The sequence below is a fragment of the Dipodomys merriami genome, unplaced genomic scaffold, assembly GCF_024711535.1.
Source record: "Dipodomys merriami isolate MVZ:Mamm:240054 unplaced genomic scaffold, mDipMer1.0.p SCAF_50, whole genome shotgun sequence".
Classification (NCBI taxonomy): domain Eukaryota; kingdom Metazoa; phylum Chordata; class Mammalia; order Rodentia; family Heteromyidae; genus Dipodomys; species Dipodomys merriami.
In genome coordinates, this window is record NW_027206069.1 from 7,674,681 (window position 1) to 7,696,641 (window position 21,961).

The window sequence follows — 21,961 nt, forward strand, 5'->3', positions numbered from 1 at the left end:
CACCTGCTGAGGCACAAATGGAGAAGAAGGGACAGGAAAGGGTACAGGGACCCTTGTCCCTGTTGTGGATGCCAAACCATGGTCATAGCGATGAAGAACAGATAAGGTGTTGGCCTCCTGTCCAGGTTCACTGTTCGTGTGCCATCAGCACAACAGTTTTCTATCTCTCTGTTCTGCTTCATACTCGTTCCACTGGTCCAGAAGAGCCTCTGTGATCCCCTCACCCAGGCGTCACTCATCTCAGGTTCTTTCCAGCTGGTCTTTTCTACCTGTTCCTCAGTCTACTATCTATTCAAGTCCAGGTCTTCTTTAAAACGAGCTCCATCTCCTTCTGCCAAAGGTTTCCTTATCTCCTCTCTGTGAGTCTCCTTCTGAGCTGCCATGCTCTTCTCTGTACACAGGATTATACTGATGTTGAGCTAATTATCCTGTAACCATGCATGGGACAGACTGCGATGTACAACATACAATAGAGACCGAATGCATGAGACGCCACCTGTCCTGCGCTATAGTAGTTGTTTTGAGTCTGGTTTTTGAGAGTCAACTTTAGACACCATTGGACTTTGATATTCTGTATAGGCAGGACATACCTCTGACCTTGGACTGGTTGAATAAACAGGAAGAGAACATTTGCCAAGAAAGACCAGATATTATGTAAGGAAAAGGTACACAGGAGTGGGGTGGTCTCACAAGGAGGCTCAATCCTGGAGGGTCATCCTGAGATCAAAGCACAAACATAAATGAGATGTCTGGGCCTAGTTATAGACATGTGATCACCTGCTATTATCTTCTTCTATGTCAATGGTAGATCTTGCTGAGTTTTTGAGGGAGAAATCATCTCACAAATGCGAAGCGGCCAGTATGGGCCGGTCCACAGAAGGTTCTTTGTACTTTGGAGGGCAGTAAAAACGTGGGGTTCTGATCTTGTAATGTCAAATGAGCTTCTATCTCCAATGCCGTCCAGCCCCTGGGATCAGTGTTGGACACAGCCTTAGGGAAAGCATGATAGGAAAGTGCAGAGTGGGTGGGTGGATGTTCTGTGGGCAGATGACCAGGGGACCATTGGTGTGAAGCTGAGTGAGGTAGGACTCACTCATCCATTGATTCGCCTGTTGGCCTATTACGAGAAGAGAGGGAACTCATCTGCATTAACCACAGGCTGCTATGGCCAAGACACACCTGAGTACTGCCCTTTCCCAGCGGAGTCATCCGACGCTGGTTCCACCGAGTGTGAGCTATGTGTCAGGGCAAGTTGCCTAGCCTCTCCAACCCTTACCTTCCCCATCTATACAATGTGAACATAGTGATGACTTGCTTTGTGAAGGGTGAATGTGAGTGCCCAGATGGTGTCCTGTACCAAATCATTAATATCACCTTGCTGATAGCTGCCTCATAAAGACAACAGGACCCAGTCTTTGCAAATGCTTTATTGTTATTACAAAGTAAAATTCAGAAAGCTAATCATCAGTGCCTGTCATCAACACCCTACTGTCTGGGAAAGAACTCTGTTCTCTCTCTTAGCCTGGCCTGTGAGGTGATAGAGATGATGGCTGCATTCTAGGGATGGTGTGATCCTGCACTGGACCCCAACATGATGGACTCACAGATGATGGTCAGCTGTTGTGCTTAATGGATGAGTGGCATGTGAGTGGACTGAGCCAACCGTGACTGCCATAGAGCAGCCTTTAATGCTTCCAGGGGTGGGATTCTTGTCTTGATCCTTCTCCGTATGTGGGGAAAGTCAGGTTTACAGATGGACTGTGTTATGCCAGTGTCACACATGTGGACAAGGCTATAGCCCCATACCAGACCTTCATTCCAGAGTTCTTCCCAAACCATGATGAACTGAGAGTTGTTGGCTGATAGGTGGGGACCAGACTTAAACAGGTGCTTTGTGGTAGCTCACACCTACTCCCCTGCAGAACTTTGTGGCCCTGGATTCTAGCCTGTCCATGCCACAAAGGTACAGTGTGAGCCTGGGCACATCAGCTGGCCTCTCTAGGCTAATCTTCACTGGCTAAAGGCAAGGGAAAGACCAGTGTTGTCCTAATCACCCATGTCTCCTTGCTGTATGTCAGAGGAAGCAATTATCAGTATATTGACAGCATTATGGCCTATGATACCTCATTAGGCAACTAAACCTATGTGAATCACTAGCTACCAGCAGACAGATGACCATACCACACTTCTGGCTCTCCTATGAGCTCTGCCCAAATGGGAGGCCTGTGGAATTCAGGAGCAGCCCCCCTCAGGGGTGGTTCACTTTCCCAAAGAAGAGGATGTTCTGGTTCTGCAGTATGAGTAGCATAAAGGGCCTGTTGAACACGATCCTTGGTGGACTCAGTTGGGCCGATCGGAAGGTGAAGATGACTCCTGTGGCTGCAGCCGCCCTGGTCCCTGCCTCATCCACGTCCACCTTTGCTTTGTGCACCATCTGCAGGGGGACACTAGGTATTAGTGGACCACAGGGGCTGGGGGGAGTCTTTCCAAGAATTGGCATCGAAACCGTGTCTGTGGAAATCAACACCAAAGCACCAAAACACTGAGCAATGAAGTGGTAGGAGAGGGAGCCACTGAGCAGGTGCCCTGAGCCAGACACTACCTGGAGTCACATGTCAGCCATCGAGTTCCTGTGACACCTGACAATGACATATGACTCTAATTTTACAGACAAGAGAAAAGCCTGGAGACTCAAGGATTCGCTGGAGGCTATACATCTAGGGAAGAGGGAAATGGGTGCCCCAGATTTTGAGATCTGATCACTTGATACAGGATCCTTTCCCTTAGGCAAGGCATGGCTTTCCATTGCCAAAAGGATAAGACTTAAAGGAACAGCTTTGTGTTCTGGGGAAAGGAGGGAGATATGGGCTGGGCTGGGCTGGGCTGGGATCGGATGGGCTAGGTTGGAGTAGGATGGGATGGGTTGGGGTGGGATGGGGGGGGTGAGGATGGACGGGATGGGTGGGTGGGCTGAGATGAGTTGGAGTGGAGTGGGATGGGAAGGGATGGAGTCGTCTGAAGGCCGGTACTCAGGAGTCTCAGGACCCACCTCTGACACCTGGGTGTTGGGGTGGTTAGTGATGCCGGACAGGTCTGCATAGGAGGAGAAGACATCACTGATACCCAGCCTGGGTAGAATTTTCTCCAACTGGTAGGACCCCTCAATGGAGAATCTGGGAAGGTAAAGCCGGAGTTCCCTGGAAAGAAAAACAAGCACCAAAACAAAACAGCTTTTTTTAAAAAAAATTTTTTGGTAGTTTTCCGGTTTGAACTCAGGGCCTCATGTTTGCTAGGCTGGCTGGATGCTTCCAGGTCTGGATTTCTTTTTCTCCAATTACTTTTAGGTTAAGGTCTTGCTTTCCATCTGGACACATGACGTTTATCCTTTCTTGGAGCACAGGCCCAAGCCACTATGTCCAGCTTCTCCCTGTGGAGATGTGGTCTCAGGGACTTTTCTGCCCTAGTTAGAGTGGAACCACGATGTATCCCATGTAGCTGTGGATGACAGGAAAGTCTGTGAGACTACCAAAAACCCAAACAAGAGCTGTGGCTCAAGTGATAGAGTGCTAGCCTTGAGCACAAAAGCTCACAGACAGTACCCATGTCCTGTGTTCAAGCCCCAGGACTGGCAAAAACAAAAAAACAAAAACAAGTCCTTTTCCTATCTGAGCATGAGTGATTCATACTGTAAGCCTACTACTTGGGAGGTTAAGAAAAGTTCTCAAGACCCTTTCTGAATCCATAGCTCAGTCTCACAGACTTTCCTTCCCAGACTACCTTCAAACCATGATCCTCAGATCTCAGCCTCCCGAGTAGCTAGGATTATAGGCATGAGCCCCAGAGCTTGACAAGCACAGGACACACTTTTAGGCTGATCATGGCTCATGGAATAACTTTCAATTGGCTTCTCAACCTCATCTGCTACTCTGGCCCCTTGTCTAAGATGGACTTCCCTATGCTGTGGATGCAAACGGCTTGACCTCAGAGGTCACTGCCTGCTCTAGAGCCCCCTGGGGAAAGTTAGCTCTCAGTTTTGGTTCCTTTATCAGGGCCACATCCCTGGGCCCATGACCTCATGAAATGCCCGGATGTAGAGGCAGCTCACTGGCTGCTTGAGCCCTTGTTAGGACTGGACCACCCTGGGGCCTGGGGATGGGAGGGTAGCACTGGGCTGACCCCGGAGTATTCTGACGAGTACCTCTTTGTGAACATGCGAAGCCACTTTTTCACCGTGTTCTGGCTCAGCCCATTCTCCAGCTGCTCCATCTTGCCCTGGTTGGGGAGAACGAACAGCGCCGTGGCGTTGCCTTGGTAGGGGACGCCCACCACCCTGCAGGCAAGGGTCTGGTCCAGGAAGTAGTCAAACTCGTCGACGCGGTTCATCATGGGCACCCGCACGGCCGTCTCCGGGGTCACGTGGAAGTCCTGCTCCTGAGTGTTTTTGATGTTGAAGCCTGTTTCCCACTTAGCTAAAGAAAACATAGGGACGGTGATGGAAGAGAGCTTTGTCTAAGAAGGAGAAAACCTCACCTGCCCATGAAGAATGGAGACAGTCTGCAGACACAGCAGCAGGACACCCAAACTCCCAAGGCCCAAAGGTAAGTTCTTTAATAACTCTGGGTTGGCCTGGACCTCTTATGGGCCTCCCCTCCATCCTCTCCCCCATCCCCTGCATCTCCACCTGCCCCCTGAGAAGATCAGCTTTTCTGTCTGCTGAGGACCTTGGCTCTTTGTGTTCTTTGATTCTCTGCTATTATTCAAATAGCCAATGGAAGAAGTCCAGCCAAGTACAAGATGGCTGACCATGCTCAACCTGACAGCTGCGAGAGAGTTCTTCTGCTTTCCTTAATATTTGATTTTGGTCTCAGTTTCCTCTGCTGGAAAGATATGATATTCCCCCTCCCATGTGAACAAGGTCTCTCCTCCCTCCCCCAACCCCTGCATTTTCTCTTTTGCTTAAGCCAGCCTGGAGAGCAATCATCCTACAACTACCCCCCTGAATACCTGGTATCATAGGCAAGCACTACCACATCCAGATTATTAGTTGAAATGGGGTCTTACTTAATTTTCCAGGCCTTGAACCTCCATCCTCCCAGTTTCTGTCTCCCAAGTAACTGGGATTACAGGAGTGAGTTACCATGTCTGACTCTCACATCTTAGTAGTTACTAAAGACAGACCCCCACCAAAAATCAGACTCACTTTACACCTGTCTTCTGCGGCTTGCTGTAGCAGGATCCATGCTGAACTAGGAATCATGAAATCTAGACTTCGTGTGTGCCACTCTCCACCATCGAGTGACATTTGTGTCTATTCTCCAAAATTCATTTGTTGGTCCTAACCCCGAAGGTCACAGTATTAGGAGGTGGGGTCCTTGGGAATCAAATCCGTGATAAGAGCGGAGCCTCATGAATGGGATTGTCATCCTTACAGGAGAGGCCCTCCCATGGACACTGGCCACAAATCAGAGGACGGCCTCGGCAGATTCCAAATCTACGGCTGATCCTCAACTCCACAACATACCGAGACCCACCCTGGCTGTCTGTGGCTGCTGAAACAGGGAAAGGACAATTGAACTCCCCACCCCCCTCCTGCATTTTCTCTCTTCTCCCTCCTCTTTCTCCACTCCTGCTCCCTCCCCCTCCCCAGTGGGAGCTGGAAGGGCTGCCAGGGGCACCTCATCTAGAAGGAGACATAGAGTCACCCACTGGCAGGGCTGGGTGTTCACCTGCAGTATAGGTGAGGAGAGAACTTTTCAGAGGAGCAGCAGGTGCTTCTCTGCGGACATCCTGGTAGCAAGGCAACTGGAAGGGCAGCAGGCAAGGGCCTGGGTGAGGGAGGGACTGGGACATGTCCACCAACCTCTTTCAAGCCATACTCATTCTCTGAGAGGTGGCAGGGAAGGGCACCCTGCCTCCACTGACACCATCTCACCAGCAAGAAAGCCCTGTCTTTCCTGTATCCCAGGCCCCAGGGGGGTTGAAAGCCACCCCCTGGTTCCCTTTTGTGTCTATTGTTTTGCTAAAAGCAGGAGGCAGGAGAGAGAAAGTACAGATTTCAGCCCCAATTCTCACCTTTAAAGAAAATGTAATTCACAATCACCATGAAATGGGTGCTGTCCAGATTGCGGACCAGGTCCACAATCTTGCCATTGGTTTGCTTTGCCACATAGTCGTTGATCTGCTTCATGGCTGCCATGGGGTCTCCAAAGCTGACGGGGAAGGTGTCTGCCAGGTACAGTGTCTTCATGGCCCTTAGGAAGCTGTCGTGAATGGCGATTGCAGGGTCCATGAAGAGGGCGTTGCCCAGGGTCAGCTGGAAGCCCTCTCTGGGTTGGCTGAGTTCCTGCAGGAGCTGTTTGAAGTCCTCATGGAGCTGGTCCTCTGACCTCTGCTGGAGGTGGACGCCCAGACTCTCCAGGATCTGTGCCTTTGTGTGGGCTTGGGCTCCCAGGCAGAGCATGGCCAGGCTGGTGGTCACACTCAGAGGGGAGAAGAAGATGTTCTGGCCATGGGCAGCTGAAGCCAAGCTTCTGTAGAGGTCAAAGGTGAAATCCTTGGGACTGGAGGCCACTGTAGCTCTGCCAGAGGGCTCCCTGCCTTTCTTCTTCATCTCCCGGGGGTGGTGGCGGCGTGTGGTAACCTGAGGGCTGAGGAGCATCAGGCACAGGAGGAGGACCAGCTTCATGATGGCCGCCCTGAAAGGAAGAACAAGAAGGTGTTCTTAGAGGGGGCATGGCTGGGCTACTTCCTGTGGAGAGAGACGCTGGGAAGCCAGCAAGGCTGACACTGTGGAGGGATGAACACACCCAATGCCCAACATGTAGGCTGGATCTACAGGGCTGCCCTGCAAAGGCTGGGGCAGAGTTTGTAGCAGAGGGAGACAGCTGCTTCAGGAGAGACTCGGGGGCATGATGTCCAACAGTCAGGAGAGGAAGCAGGAGGCAGAGGAGGTACAGGTATGGCTATCAGGACAGGGTTCTTCCCCAGCCATGCCATCAAGATGTATGTGGGGAGTCAGGGTGGGGTGGGGGGAGAGAGCCTCTCACACTCTGTCCTGTTAGCATTGCTGAGGCTGGCAGGGAACGAGAGTCTGTACCCGTGGTCACAGACTTTTCTGTGGGTTTCCTGACCAGCCCTGTGGTCCTATCAGTTCAGCCCAGCTGCTCCCTTGTGCAGCGAGAAGCCAAGGAGGGCACTGGGGTATTCATTAATCCCCTCTTCTTCCTGAGGCTGCTCCAAGTCACCCTTGTGTGACACTGTCCCTTCCTGAAAAATGCTTGCACACTCAGTGTGGGAATCCTGACCTCTTTCTTCTTCCATTAGGGGGTGAATAGTGCCCCTTAAAATTCATATGAAATCCTCACCCCAACACCTCACGGTGAAACTTCATTTGCAGAGGGACATGTACAAAGCATTGAAATGAGGTCATTGGATGGACACTAATCTTTGTGAGCCCACTGTTGGCTGCTCATACCTATAGTCCTACCTAGTCAGGAGGCTGAGCTCTGGGGGACTGAAGTTTGAAGCCAGCCCAGATAGAAAAGTTCATGAGACTCCAGCTCTAAAACAACTAGTAAAAAGCCTAGCTGGGGGTCTGGCTCAAGGGATAGAGTGCCAGCCAAACAGATGTGAGATCTTATGCTCAAATCCCAGTACTAGAAAATTAAAATGAATAAATAAAGAGGGTGATAGGATCCCGGTACACACCTAGGGATAACTGTGTGAAGACAAAGAGTCTGTAGCACCTGTCAGCCAAGGAGAGGTGCGCTGCTATTTCTCTGATCTTGGACTTCTCCCATGCAGCACTGTGAAAAAATGGATCCCTGCTGTCTAAGCCCCCAGCCTGTGGGTCTCTCCTTAAGTCTTGCAGTGGAGGCTGCATTCTCTCCTGCCCTCAGGTGGACCTCTGGGGGCTTTCTATGCTCCTGCCTCCTGCTCGAGCCTTTAGTCCCTCTTCCTCCTCCTCCCTCAAGTCTGTCTGTCCAGCACCCACCTCGGATGGTACCTCCTCATTTGCTGCCTGGGTTCAAACCTCAGCTCACTGTATTCTCTTAGTAGCAAGTTGCTGTTCCCAGAGCCAAGGCCTACCTGGGGCCTTGGGAGGGTGGCAGCCTTCCCTTAGTGTGACAGCCCGCCCCAGTATGACAGCCCACCCTTAGTGTGACAGCCCACCCCTAGGGTGACAACACACCCCTAGTGTGGCATGCTGCCAGAGCTGCGGGACATGAGGTATATCACATGGCAGATCCCAAAGCCCCCAGCTGACACCCCAGTTCCTCAGGGGGTAGCGTGGGCTGCAAGCTTCCCATGCGTGCAGACACAAGCTTAGTGATGTTTCATCCTCGTACTGTTCTTGGGAAGAATCCACGTTCCTGGGGTCCCCGTGTCACCATCTCATTAAGTCCCCTGGACCCAGATCAGGAGGGATAGCCTGTTGTGGTCCTAAGACCCAAGCAAACCCAAACCCCAAAAGGTCCAAGCAGCAGAGTGGTCATCCCATGGTGAGACCCCTGGCCGGGGAGGCGTGGGAGCTGCAGACAGGACTGCAGGCCTGCCTCTGCGACCAGAGTTGAGTTCATCCCCATCATCTCCAATCTCAAGCTGCACTCTGAGTTCAGAGGAAGCTCTTCTAGAATGTTCTGCCTGCAGAACCCCTGGGATTGGGGTACAGCAGCCTCGGTATTCACCTGGCCACAGGAAGCCCAGTGAGACATCCCTCCTCCACTGAGCTCTCTGTCTTGATCTAACTTTGTCCATCAAGGGGCGGCTCAGGCTCCATTCCACAGACAGGAGAGCGTCTCTAAGCACTGCCCATTTGACACCCCCAGATCCCTGGGCTGTGCCTCAAAATCCTGCTTCTGTGAGCCTCGAGGTAGATAACCCTAATCAGCAGATAATTCAGCAATACTCTGCCCTCTTGCTGTACTCCCTCTTGGTTCTCACAAGATAGCGCCCTTCCAAGTCTTCAAAACACGGTGGGGAGGAAGTCTTGTGTCCTTTGCCCGTCTTTGTGTTCTGTACCCCTGTGTGGGGGAGGTCCTTCTGGACAACCCACAAAAGCTCAGGGCAAAGATAAGAGCTTTCCTACAGGAAGAAGGGGCCCCAGAACCCATGCAGCTGGTCGGGTCTCCTTAGCAAGCTGCTCCTGCTCCCTGGGCCTCAGTTTCTTCACTGGCAGTACCAGGTCTGTCTATAATCAACACTCTGGGGGACAAGAGCAGCTGTATCACCATAGCTCCCCCACCTTGACCAACAGCTCTCTAGGTCTCCTGGGACAGCAGGGTCTGTGCTGCAAGGCCCAGGGTCACATCGGATCCCCTGGGTGGTCTTGTTCTGTCTGGATCCACTCCTTTAGGAAAGCCACTAGTTTGGAAGGACCTAAGAGACTCTCTGTAGGTATGGCTACATCTAAATTCACAGCAGGAAGGCCTGGTCATCAGCTCCATTTTACAGATGGATAAACAGAGGCTGAGAGAAATGAAAAGCTTATTCTAGCTAGGGAATGATGGAACCTGGGTTCATATCCGGGTGCTTCTGGCTAGTTCCCGCGCTGACTTTGGCTGCCTTTTGTGGCCCTGGGGAATGACACCTCCTTCCTTGCCCCTATCTCCTGGTTGCTGGGTGCCGGCTTTTCTCAGGCTGTTCTCTTGCATTAGGTCCCTTACAGACTTGGGATTGTCTTAGAATCGCAGAAGAGGAACCAGAGGCCAGAAAGGCTTCTTTGACGGTGAGAAGAGTCCTCAAGAGCTCACTTAAAAAAAAAATTATTAGAAAGCCTGAGCATTTGCATTCTGCTCTGGTGGAAATACACAGCTTGGATGGAGATTTGTACCAACACAGAGCCAGGGTATGTCTGCCCCAGGTCCCAAAGGAGGACAGGGAGACCCTGGGCTGGCTGGTCCTTCCTGGCCCAACATGAGTGAGCTGCAGAGTCTTACGTGGTTGATTCTAGACTCAGCTGAGGAAGTATGCAGCGGTGTGTGTGTGTGTGTGTGTGTGTGTGTGTGTGTGTGTGTGTGTGTGTGTGTGTGTGTGTGATGATCCAATATCTGTTCCTTCACTAGGATTTTCCCCTTGTTTTATTATTTGTTGTTGTTGTTGTTCTCAAAACCCCACCCTTAGAAAAACGGGATATTCCTCTCATGTGATTTCTGCTGTGTCACACGCTGCTCAGCAGCCCCCAGGGGTCAGGGAAGCGGCAGGACCAGTCTGCGGGCAGCCTCCAGCGTCTATCCCGGCTGTTTGTTCTCAGCTGAGCCGATCACATTTGAGTTTTTCCTGATTTCTAAGGTCCAAGACAACAGGCACTGAGAACAGAAAAACTTGCTGTGTCCCCATCTTGTCCTGCAGCCTTGTTTCAGAGCCCCCCACCTCTGCCTGTGGGATCTTTCCTTGTAGGGGGGCTGTGCTGGGCATTGTGGGATGGCTGGCAACACCTCTGCCTTTGCCTACCAGATGCCTGTAACGTCCCTTCTGGCGGTGACCACCTAGCCCGTCTGCACAGGTGGCGCAGTGCGCCTGAGTGAGTCACAGCATTGTAGCTGTGTCTCAGTTACATTGCGTAGATGGCGTAACCATTTCCGTCCTCCCTGTGAGGAAACTGAGGCTCAGTGTTGCTGAGGTGGCTGGGGGAGGAGAGACTCACCTCATTGACCTACCCCCCCCCCCCCCCCCGCCACCCAAGGGCCCAGCTTATTGCTGGACACCACAGAGGCCTTTCCTGTCACCCTGGGACCCCACAGAACTTTAAATCTCTCCAAATCTGGTACTCTGGGGCCTGTCCCCTCCACCCCAAGCCCACCGGGGCCCATCCCAATGGTGTACTCACTCTGTGCAGAGACCAAGCGTGTGCACCGCAGAGAAGGCAGCTCACGGAGCTCAGGAAAGGGCAGAGGGCGGGCTGGGCTACTGCCTGTTATTGTCTCTGATCCCAGGGCTCTGTCCCCACCCCAGCCCAGCCCAGCCCAGCCCCGCCCATCCTGCTCTGTCCTGCCTTTCATGCACTGGCCAACAGACCTCAGCAGACACAGTGGTTGAGTCAGAGCCTCTCACTACGCTGCCTGTTGTGCCCCAAGGCCATGCTGGCCACTATCTGCCTCCTGAGAGATGGAAATGCCAGGCTGCCAGCTGCTGGTGCTCTGGAGAAGAGCAAAGGACACAGTTGACCACCCTCCTTCTGCCAGGCGGGATTCCTTCGCTTCCTGCAGTCAATTTCCTGTGGATTCTGTGGCCTTGGGCTGCTTCCCCACAAGCCTGCCGTCCATTTTCTGCAGTCAGTGGGCAAGTCTCACAACGGTGGGTATGCAGAGGTCATTGTACCCACCTCCAGGCACAGTAACCCCACCATGCTCAGAGGGCCAAGGGAAACGTGGAAGGTCTTCCATCAGATTAGGGGCCTGGGGACCAGAACCTTGAGGCCAGGGCTCTTTGCTCAGAAATGGGCCACATCTGGGACTTCAACTTGTGCTGTTTTCTCCTTTGAGGCTGAGGCTCTCTCATGTTGCCCTAACTCAAGGGCATGTCTAAGACCTGGTGCCCTCTGCTGACAGGAGCTTTATGATGTTTCTAAATTCCCAGGCCTATGGCTTCCTCTCAGCCCAGTGCACGGTGTGTGGCCATGACCCAGGAAGGTCGCGTGGGTGTGAGGTAGAGCACGCAGGGCCCAGTATACTCTGTGAGCAAACTCGATGCTCACAGCAGGTCCCTGCTCCCTCCAGACATCCCCCAACCCCACCCGTGCTTCTCATGACCGAGGGCAAGGTCAGTGACAGGGCCTCTGAGAGCCCCAGGGAGGATGAGAACTAGAAACCAGGCTCTTCTCAGCCCGAACACTGCCTGTGTCCTGATCGGTCAGTGTTGGGATACATCACCAGCCAATCTCCAACCCCACGTCTTCAGGAAAATGCTGGGAATTTGGGATTAGTAAACCATGCCTTTGACCTCCCATAATTCTGCTGTTGCACACCATGCCTTGCTGCATCTGTTACTTGTCTGCCTGGGTCTGGGTCCACATGTTCACCCTCCCTCCTTCCTTCCTCCTTCCTTTCCTACCTTCCTCCTTCCCTTCCTACCTTCCTCCCTTCCTTCCTTTCTTCCTTCCTTCCTCCTTGCCTTCCTTCCTTTCCTCCCTCCCTCCTTCTCTCATCCCTCCCTCCTTCTCTCATCCCTCCCTCCCTCCTTCCCTCCCTCTCTTCCTTCCTTCCTTCTTCTCTCCCTTCCTTTCTCTCTCCCTCCCTCCCTCCTTCCTCTCCCTCTCTCCTCCCTCCCTCCCTTCCTTTCTCCTTCTCTCCCTCCCTTCCTTTTTCCTCTCTCTCCTTCCCTCCCTCTCTCCCTTCCTTTTTTCCTTCCTTCCCTCCTCCCTCCCTCCATTCCTCCCTCCCTTCCTTCCCTTCTTTCTTCCTTCATTCCTACTTCTCTCCTCTCCCTTTTCTCCTTCTCTCCCTCCCTCCTGGTGCCTGCTCTCCCTTCTTCCTCTCTCCCTCTCTCCTTCTCTCCCTTCCTCCCTTCCTCCTTCCCTCCCTTCCTTCCTTTCTTCCTTCCTTCCTTCTTTCCTTCCTTCCTTCTTTCCTTCCTTCCTTCTCTCCCTTTCTTCCTCTCTCCCTCCCTCCCTCCCATCTTCCTCCCTCCTTCCCTCCCTGCCTCCCTCTCTTCTTCCCTCCCTTCTTTCTTTAACCAGATGTAACTGGTTAAGACAAGGTCACACTGGAGCAGAGCAGACTCTAATCCAACGTGAGCCATGCTCATTATAGAGGGGAAATCTGGAAAGAACTTGGCCCCCTAACTGCTGGCAGGGGCTTATTGCCTAGGGCTGTCAGCATGGCACCATCTCACCTCGAGAAGCACCACATTCCACAGAGGGCCTCCTCCCTGCCCTGTGTCCTCCACACCAAGTCAGCAGCCAAGGCCCCAGACCTGCATCCTTGGGGACCCCATGTCCCTCCTGCCATTTCCAGGGCTCTGGCTGGTACAGGGCTCTATGCTTCCATTCACCGAGGAGGGAATTCAGATCTACAAGAGAAGCCATGGCCCCAGCACATCACCGATGGAGTGGTGGGACCGAAGTCCTGTCCACTTCCCTCCACACTGCAGCGGTCCCTCCCTCGGCTGCCCGGCCACCGGTCCCTGCTCTGTGACATAGCAAGAAATACATAGTTGAGCTCTTCTCTCAAGCAACTGAGTCAGAGGTTCTTACACCTCGTAGGGAGTGGTACTGGAAGAATCTTTTTTTTTTTAATTTTGTATTTGATCCCTAAAACCTTTGCAATTTCTTAAGTGATAGTAGTGTCCGACATAGAGCTCCTCTGGTTACCAGAGAAAACAACCCTATGACTGGAAGGCTGGGAAGTTTTGCCTCATCACTCCTGCCCTCTAGGGACAGGAGAAAGACAAGGCTCACCAATGGCCAACATAATTAACTGTGCTGTGTAGGGTCTGCCATAAACTGGAAAGGACAAGGACCCAGGAGCTTCCAGCCAACAGCTGATCACGTGGAGGAGCATCGAGGGGGAGGGGGAAGCGTGGGAAAGGTCCTGGAGGCTCTCCTTCCCCCAGGCTTTGTCCTGTGCCTCTCTTTCATGAGACTTCATTGCTGCCCTTGATTAACAGCATAAACTGGCAACATTCTGTCAACTCTCCTAGCTGACTACCAGACTCCCAGGGAAGGGGTTTTGGGCATGCCGTGTAGAGCCAGCTGGCAGAAGAGTAGGTGCACTAAAGGACAATCTGACTCTGACTCCAAGTGGACCGTGAGCCAGCTGGATAGAATGGACTTGTAGGGTTCAGCATTGGAATCTGCCACGGTCTTGTGAAGGCCAGAATGTGGTACCAAAAAGGCCGATGGCTTGCTGTCCCCTCTCAGACACAGTGAGCCCCCATTCTAAGTGAAGAAGGAAGGGAATCACCCCCTGAGCCCACCTTGCCAATCTCTGCACGCCACTCCCAGACTCCTCACCACTGTTACCCTCCTGCGATCCAGGGTCTCGTGGGGACCAGAGTGTGTCACAGGTGGTCATGCTGCCTCTGTCTGCGCTCCGCCTCAGAGGCCAGACATGTTTTCTTGCTGGCAGATGGCCAGAGGATCACAGACACGATGGTCCCTCTGCACACTGGCTTTGGACTAGTGGCAGAACCTTTACAAACCCAAGGTCCCAAAGACAGCGACAAATGTAAAAGGGGCCCGGGCACCGCACGCGGGCTGCAGCATCTCCTGCCTGACATCTTTATTTCACTTCAGTGTTATTCTCTTTAATGCTCTCAAAGGGCATTTTGAAATCTGAGAGGTTGGACTAAATATTTGCCCAATCAATTTCAGGCCAGGGCCTGTTAGCAGTGGTGGTGCAGAACAAATAGCTCAGTGACCTTGTACATAGCCCAGTGTCCAGCTTTCCTTCCCATTCACTTATTCACTCAATCATTTGTTCATTCATTCATTCTGTAAGTACTGGCTGGGGCACTGGTGTATACAGTTGGCGCAGGGATCAGGGAGCTCAAGGAAGTCAGAGCACATAGTGCTGGCTGAGGTGTTTCATCTCATGGGCTGGGGTAGGTTAAAAAGGCGAAATGATTCTCAGGCCAGTTGTTTTGGATAGCAGGATGGCCTTCTGTCTTGAAGGGGTGTGGGTGGGCATTTGTGTGAGGCCTTGTATGGCGTCTCAGATGGAAACCTGTAGGAGAAAGGCTTGGAGGAGGCCTGAGGAGACATCAGGATCTTCTGTGACTGAAATCACAGGAGATCGGAGAGCAGAAGGAGGGACTGAGGCATCAGGGCAGGCAGTATCAAGGGAGAATCTCTTATGGTCCCTTTTTAGACCTGACTAGCCTCCACTCTAAAAGAAGAAGGAAGTGAATCAGTCCCTGAGCCACGTCCACCAATAAACCCATGGGGCATTGCCCAGAGGAGGCGTTCGTCATACGCCACTGAGGTCAGCGGCTAACGAAGCTAGTTTTTGCAGGCCTGCCTCCTTCTACAGGAGCTGTGTGCTCATTCTCCCTCTCTCTGCGGGCCCCTCACCGAGGGGCCTTGCTCCTTGAAGAATTCAATATGGGCTGGACCAGCTGGGACAGCCTGTATTACTCAGGAGGGGAAAATGAGGCCCAAGAAGAGGCAGAGTTTGTATGAATTTCCATAGCACATCAGTGGCAGGGCCGGCAGGTGAAAGACACGCTCCCAGCTTGTCCCTTGTTCCTGTCTCCTCGCTCTTGGGCAAAGCCACCCATACCAGAGCAATACGAGTACCTCATATGGCCACAGGCAGGAAGCCCTCACCAGCCCAGAGGCCAGGCTGCCTGGATTGCTGCCGCCCCTTCCCAGATCCTAGCCTGGAAGGAGGCCTGGGTTCCCCTTACCATCCACCTGGACAGCCTACTGGGATCTAGAGCACCTTTCTCCCTATGTCCCCAGGTTTTCCAGGGAAGGACAGGGTAAACCCTAGAGGGACAGGCAGAAGACACCTTTGTGAGGGTCCAGTATGTAAGCAGAATGGCTTCAGAGTCTCTGAGACATCACTTGGTTTAATCAACGTGGCCAGCTAGGAGGCTCTGTCCCGCTCCCCAGCCATCTCACCCCCATCCACCCATGCCCCTCCCTTTGCCAATGGCTTCTGCCCTGGACTCAAGCCCCTCTCACATGCCCAGGCTTGACCACAGAGCCGCTTCCATGCAGCCCTTCCCAGCCAAGTCCTCCCGCTGGAGGTGGGGAGACCTGAGAGGGCTATGAGGTTGTGGGCTTGACCACCTTGCCCTGAAAGAGGACAGTCTGCATCCTGGATGAAAAGAGGATCATGAAGAAGGGTCTGTTGAACCGCAGGACTGGAGGGTTGTGCTGGGCAGATAAAAAAGCGATGGAAAAACCAGTGGCCGCGGCAGCCTCGGCGCCAGCTTCATTCACGTCCAGGGTGGCCTTGTGGAAACTCTACAAGAGAAACCACAGGCATTACCTCCACAGGCATTACCTCCACAGACATTACCTCCACAGACATTACCTCCACAGACATTACCTCCACAGACATTACCTCCACAGGCATTACCTCCGCAGGCATTACCTCCACAGACATTACCTCCGCAGACATTACCTCCACAGGCATTACCTCCACAGGCATTACCTCCACAGACATTACCTCCACAGACATTACCTCCGCAGGCATTACCTCCACAGACATTACCTCCACAGGCATTACCTCCACAGACATTACCTCCGCAGACATTACCTCCGCAGACATTACCTCCGCAGACATTACCTCCGCAGACATTACCTCTGCAGACATTACCTCTGCAGACATTACCTCCACAGGCACTACCTCTGCAGACATTATGCTGGTGGTGCTGGGTAAGGATGGGAGGACAGGGAACTCTTAGTGATCAGCATTGCCAAACCACCCGCTGGGATGGCAAACCCCCGGTGGTCACTGAGCTGGATGACAGTTATCAGTAACGGAACCCTGTGTATGCGTGCACGTGCGCACGCACACGCACACACACACACACACACACACACACACACACACGATCTCACGTGATCACCATAGCCATTCTACAAAATCATCATCATATTGACCATTCTCCACATGCAGATAGTTAATTCAAAGACCAGGCAATGTCCCAAAGTCATAAGAAACAAGTCTTCAATCTGAGAGGGTCTCTAGTACATGTCTGCTTTCCCCAGCCAAAGTCACACTACTCTTATTGAAATACACATGTGCACATACACAAACATATACACACATATACACACACCTGGGCTATTTCCATATTGCATTTCCTCTCCTTGAGGGCCAGGGCTGTGTCAGCTCCGAGATATGACCCTCAGTGCCTAGCACGTGACTGTCCCACCCCAGCTCTGGGACCCAGCTGCTCCCTAGAGGCATGAACCCTCCCCCCAAGACGTTCACAGACTTGCTGACCCTTGATCACTTACTTTGGATATGTGCAGTTTCCGCTGTCTGGTGATGCCAGAGAAGTTAGCCTGCTGAGAGAAGATGTCCCTGAAGCCCAGCTTGGGCAAAATCTGATCCAATTCATAGGAGCTTGAAATGGAGAACTTGGGGAAATGCAACTCCACTTTTCGGTAAAACTTTCTGGAAAGAAGATTGGGGAAAACCATTCGATTCATGAATCAACCAGGGTTCCAGGAATGCTCAGTCCTCCTTAAAGGGTACTCTGACCATACCTCCACTTCTGCGTTTGCTCAAAAGGAATGCCTGTGGCTCAGGTGCCCTCTCAGAGAGCAATTGCAGTGGCAGCAGGCTGGGTTCCTCTGTCTCCTGGGCCCTGCAGCCTGGAAGCTCCTGCCCCTGGGAACTCATCTTCCACAGATGTTGAGTTCTGGGGCATCCAGGGGCTGGGAGTGTCTGGTACAAATCCTCCACATGGCCCTTTGCCTTTGCCTCTGCTGGGCCCTGTGCACCTGCTCTGTATTGGATTTCTTCAGCCAGAGCGGAGTGAAATTTTCACCTCGGTGCGGGACCTCAGGATGTCTTCTTTCCTCTACTATGGCTAAAACCTTTCACTCTGAGGCATTGGGTGGTGGAAAGCTGCCTTACTACTTCCTTGTGAGGGTAGATTTAATTTTATTCAGCCACTCAGGCAGCTAGAGGGCACTACATTTGTTTCACACAGGGGCGACAATGTCAGAGACACAATGTCACTCGACCCATAGCCTGTGCAAAAGAAGAGCTACATCCAGATCCCTCAGCCTCTATGATGGTTCTCTCCACTGGTGAGGGTGAAATGATATTATGAATACCATAGAAGAGTTCACTATCCAGGGGACCCCATGGAAAAGGAGGACAAATATCTTGCATAATGAAGCCACCACAACCTGTTTGGGGACCCTGGCTTGTCAGTAAAGAGCCTATCTGCAGGCCGATTTAGCACAAGGGGGTACGTTGGTTACCTGTTCTGGAGCAAGCGGTTCCACTTCATTATCATCATTGGAGTCAACATCTGCTCCACCTGCTTCATCTTGCCTGGGTCAGGAAGGATGAAGAAGGCGGCTGCAGGGCCTTGGTAATCCAACCGCAGCACGGAGCAGGGTACGTATCTGTCGTGAATATACCAGCGCGGCCACCAACTCCGCATCATGGGCACCCTCACCGTGGTGACCGCATCCACATGGAAGTCATCCATCCTGGTTCTGGAGACAGAGAAGGGCTTCTCCCACAGACCTGAAGAGAGATGTGAAGGAGGCAACAGAGTATCTATGGCCAGAGAGCCAACCCCCCAAGGGAGGAGCACCACCAGGAGCCCTCAGCCTGGTCCCTTTTATCTCATTAGTATGCACCACCGAGGGCATCCATGGCTGACGAGCTCTCAGGCTTGTTCAGCTTTTGGAAGAAGAAGTAGTAGAGAGTGTTCATTGGCTGCTGTGTGCACAGCACTGGAACTCAAGGGGGAAACAGGAGGGGATCCTTGAGCAGAGTGGGAGCAGAGGGTCTGGCTCTCCATCCAAGGTGGGTCCCTTCCGCCATTGCATTGCACTGCTCTGAATGCAGGGAGGGGGCAGATGTGGAGGCAAGAAGGTGCTTTCTCCGTGGACTACAAAACAAGGTTTTTAAGCAAGAGTGGAGAAGGGCATGGGGATCAAGGAGGAAGCAGATCCTCCTGGTTCTGGAGAGCATAGAGAGGTGTGAGGGGACCGTCTGTAGGTGATGTACGGTGGCTAGTACAGACCCACACTCACAAATACCAGGTGAGACCACTGTCCACTTGGGTCATTTCCTCCAGACACAGCCAGCTGCAGCAGATGTGGGGAGGAGGTTGAGGACTAGCGTTAAGCTGGCATACAGCTGTGCAGGTAAGTGTGAGGGAGAGCACATGGTTTCAAGGAAATGATCACACCGAGCCCTGTGCAAGCCCGTATCACTCCAGGCAGTTATGATCAGATGGACTTGGAGATGGTTGGCTGTGCCACTCAGTCTCTGCCTGCTTCCCTGTAAGTTCCCCCACCCTTATACTTTGGGGGGCAGCACCCCAACTTCTGTGCTCAGCAGTGGGCTGGTTACAGTGGTTTGACCTCACCTTTGAAATAGATATAATTCACCAGTATCATCTCAGTGTCTGGGCTCAGCTCACTGACCAAATCGATGATCTTTCCACGAGTTTCCTTCTTTACATGGTCGTTGATGAGCTGGACTGTGCCCACAGTGTCTCCAAAATTGGGGCGGAAAATCTTGGGGTTGTAGAAGGCCACGGTGTCATTGAGGAACCCCGGCAGGAGCTCCAGGTCGTGGCTCAGCAGCAGCGCATTGCCTAAATGCATTTCCAATCTGTCATCCTGGAGGCTGAGGACACGCAGCAGCTGCTGGAAGCCCTGGTGGACATCGCGTGTGGACAGCTCGGTGAGGTTGAAGCCAAGGCTGGTGAGAAGCTGGGTCTGGCTCTGTCCACGGGCCCCCAGTGACAGCATGGCCAAGGCCGCTGAGATGCTCAGTGGAGAAAAGAAGATATTCTTCTCGGGGCTTTCCGATGCAATTATGTGGAAGAGGCTGAAGGCAAAGTCCATATTGCCAGCAGTGACCTGGGGGTGGGAGGGGCCCTCCTCTGCCCCCTGAGCCTGCTGGTCAGAGCTGTTGGTGGGAGCTTCATTGTCACCCTGACCACAGGAAAGGTCCAGGAGTCCAACCAAAAGGAGCAGGCAGAGAGCACGATGCATGCTTGGATCTCAGATCTGCAGAGGGAAAAAGATACCTAGGGCATTCCTGATCAGATGTCCTGCCTTGCTGAGATTAGCAGCAGGCCCGGCCTCAGGAGTGCTGACGCATTGCTGTAGATGGAGACTCATTGGAGCCAGCACCTGTGCTGGTAAGGACCTACAGGCTCTCTACAGGACTCATACCCCTTCATGTTTTTGTTTTGTTGTGGCTTGGTTTTGTTTTTGTTTCAGATAAGACCTTCCAGAGAAAACCCACATGGAATCGGTTCAAGCTGGATAGAATTGCCTATCTAGCCCCTCTTTCACAGAGCTACAGTAAGCATGGCTTATTGAGAGCTAACTTTCCTCCACCCAGGCATTCCTGCCCGCCATCTTTGACCACACAGCGTATGAAGTGTGATCTGCCACTGAGCCTGAAGGTAGCATGTGCTGCCTCTGAAGGTGATGGCGGGCCTTTCCATTGTGAACAAGTCTTGAGTGTCCCCAGTAAGTGTTCTGCCTCCCCGTGTTCAGGGAGACACTCCTTTGGGTGTTTGCCCTGCTGCTCTTCCTGCTGCTCACTTCCTGCAGTGATAAATCTTCCTTGAGTCTTTTATCGCCTGATTGTGCTTACCCTTGGAGTTCCATTACAGAGGAACACCTGTGCTCTGGTGCAGACAGAATACAGGGAGACACGCTGCTGTTCACCATATGCATAGTGCCTTTATTTGGTAGCAGCACTTTAGATTCACAAAGCATGCTCCTGTGTCCCCATCCCTTTTATTTATCATCCCCGTCAACATAATGAGGCTTTGTCTCATTTCAGAGTGGAAATGACCAAGTCACCACCTAGCCAGTGTCCAAGCGGGAGCCCAGATCTATTCTCCACCAGGCCCTGCTTACCTGTGCTGCACCTCCATGCTTTATCTCCAGGCCCAGAGACAGGACACAGGCTGAGCATTTCCAAGGTCATTGGAGCATCTGCTCCTGCCATCCGTGCTGTACTTTACAGTCTACAGTCCATGTTCCTGACACTTCCTATGATCCTCCCCCCCCACCCCCACCAGGCAGAGACCAGGGGAACAGTTCTTATTACAACCCTTCCACAAAGGGGGGAGTGATGGTCAAATGGAACCTGCTAAAGGTGGCCGTGACCGGTACTGATCTCCTTCTCACAAGGAACTTGACCTGGCCAAGGCAGGCGGTGCCATTTTCCCCACCAGATCTGCTCTTGCTCGATCAAAGGACCCATGGTTATTGGACTCTGGGGCCAACGGCCCAGCAGCAGATCTAATATCTCTGTGGCAGCCTTATGCCTACCGCTCTCCCTTTCACCCATTCTCACATCCTTGGACCTCTCTCCTCCCCTGTAGGACAGGATCCTAGTCCAAGTCTCCATGTATTTTCCTCAAACCAGGGCTCAGAAACTTTCCCTAGGGAAGGGAAGGGCCCAATCGTGACCTTGTGATCTGGCAGGGCCATAGCCTCTGTGGTCATGGCTCATTGGGAAGCAGCGTGGATATAATGTACACAAATACACAGAACCCTGTTGTAGCAAAACTTGATGGACCCTGAAATCGCTTTCAAACAAAAAAATCACAAAAGAGTTTGTCTATTGATATTTCTCTCAACCACCTACGCATCTTACATTTATGTTAATGTTTGACATTCGCCGCATCTATCTTCCACTTCACACATATATTTTGTAGTGGCCCTTCTTGGCCAATGAAAAGCCACGTTTCTCTAATGTTGACTACTGCAGTAGCTCCTATGTGATCTTTCTCCTCTGTTTCCCCTCAGCAGCTGGATGGGACATTTGAAAACACATCTCCACTTACCTGCTCAGCCTGGCTTCCAAGATCCACCCCCCCTCAACACCACAAACTTCTCTGTGGCTTTATGTGAGAACCCCCAGAATCTTCTCTGGCAGGAACATGCCAACAACTCCTGGTCTGGGAGCTGGAAGACTTTGGCCTAGCCTGATCCACCTCAAGCTTTGGGTCTGGATACCTGCTGCACAGTACTGCAGCAAGAACAGTGGGCACCAGACACAGGGTTGGCATTTCTCACGTCCAGGAGGCAGGGGGCAGTGATCTGTGGTCCTGGACGGCCCGAGACTTTCCTGGCTTTAGCACTGAACTGCTGGGACCCAGGAGAGCTCATAGTCCTGTGCAAACGTGTCACCCTCCCACTGCAGTCTCCATGTGTCCAGGGTCCCCGGGCTACTCACCACACTGCCAGCCCTGCGGGGGGCCCTGGTGGCTGTCAGAGCTGTGGTTTATCAAGTGCAGGTGGACCAGAAAACAGGGCCTTTGAGCAGGACGCAATCCTCCC

The 21,961-nt window shown here is 52.5% G+C and overlaps 2 protein-coding genes across 2 annotated transcripts; both read right to left on the reverse strand.

Annotated features, from left to right (window-relative positions):
* Nucleotides 1–1,409: 1,409 nt before the first annotated feature.
* Nucleotides 1,410–10,935, reverse strand: Serpina5 (serpin family A member 5). Its single transcript, XM_069997648.1, has 5 exons — nucleotides 10,829–10,935; nucleotides 6,073–6,695; nucleotides 4,199–4,469; nucleotides 3,050–3,197; nucleotides 1,410–2,434 (listed from the first exon to the last, which is right to left on the reverse strand). Exons 2-5 carry the CDS (start codon nucleotides 6,683–6,685, stop codon nucleotides 2,249–2,251), a joined length of 1,218 nt encoding a protein of 405 aa, XP_069853749.1. The 5' UTR covers nucleotides 6,686–6,695; nucleotides 10,829–10,935; the 3' UTR covers nucleotides 1,410–2,248.
* A 4,555-nt stretch (nucleotides 10,936–15,490) lies between these two features.
* LOC138810479 (kallistatin-like) lies at nucleotides 15,491–21,961 on the reverse strand. The gene is made up of 5 exons (XM_069997649.1): nucleotides 21,858–21,961; nucleotides 19,015–19,663; nucleotides 17,891–18,161; nucleotides 16,913–17,072; nucleotides 15,491–15,910 (listed from the first exon to the last, which is right to left on the reverse strand). Exons 2-5 carry the CDS (start codon nucleotides 19,646–19,648, stop codon nucleotides 15,710–15,712), a joined length of 1,266 nt encoding a protein of 421 aa, XP_069853750.1. The 5' UTR covers nucleotides 19,649–19,663; nucleotides 21,858–21,961; the 3' UTR covers nucleotides 15,491–15,709.

Excerpts from the sequence above, each read along its gene's own strand:
- Serpina5 (XM_069997648.1), bottom strand. The coding sequence starts at position 6,685 with ATGAAGCTGGTCCTCCTCCTGTGCCTGATGCTCCTCAGCCCTCAGGTT. Across the intron at positions 4,470-6,072 it reads GAATTACATTTTCTTTAAAG|CTAAGTGGGAAACAGGCTTC; the intron begins GTGAGAATTGGG and ends TGTTTTCTTTAG. Across the intron at positions 2,435-3,049 it reads CCAACACCCAGGTGTCAGAG|ATGGTGCACAAAGCAAAGGT; the intron begins GTGGGTCCTGAG and ends GTCCCCCTGCAG.
- LOC138810479 (XM_069997649.1), bottom strand. The coding sequence starts at position 19,648 with ATGCATCGTGCTCTCTGCCTGCTCCTTTTGGTTGGACTCCTGGACCTT. Across the intron at positions 18,162-19,014 it reads GAATTATATCTATTTCAAAG|GTCTGTGGGAGAAGCCCTTC; the intron begins GTGAGGTCAAAC and ends ATCTCTCTTCAG. Across the intron at positions 15,911-16,912 it reads GGAAACTGCACATATCCAAA|AGTTTCCACAAGGCCACCCT; the intron begins GTAAGTGATCAA and ends TTTCTCTTGTAG.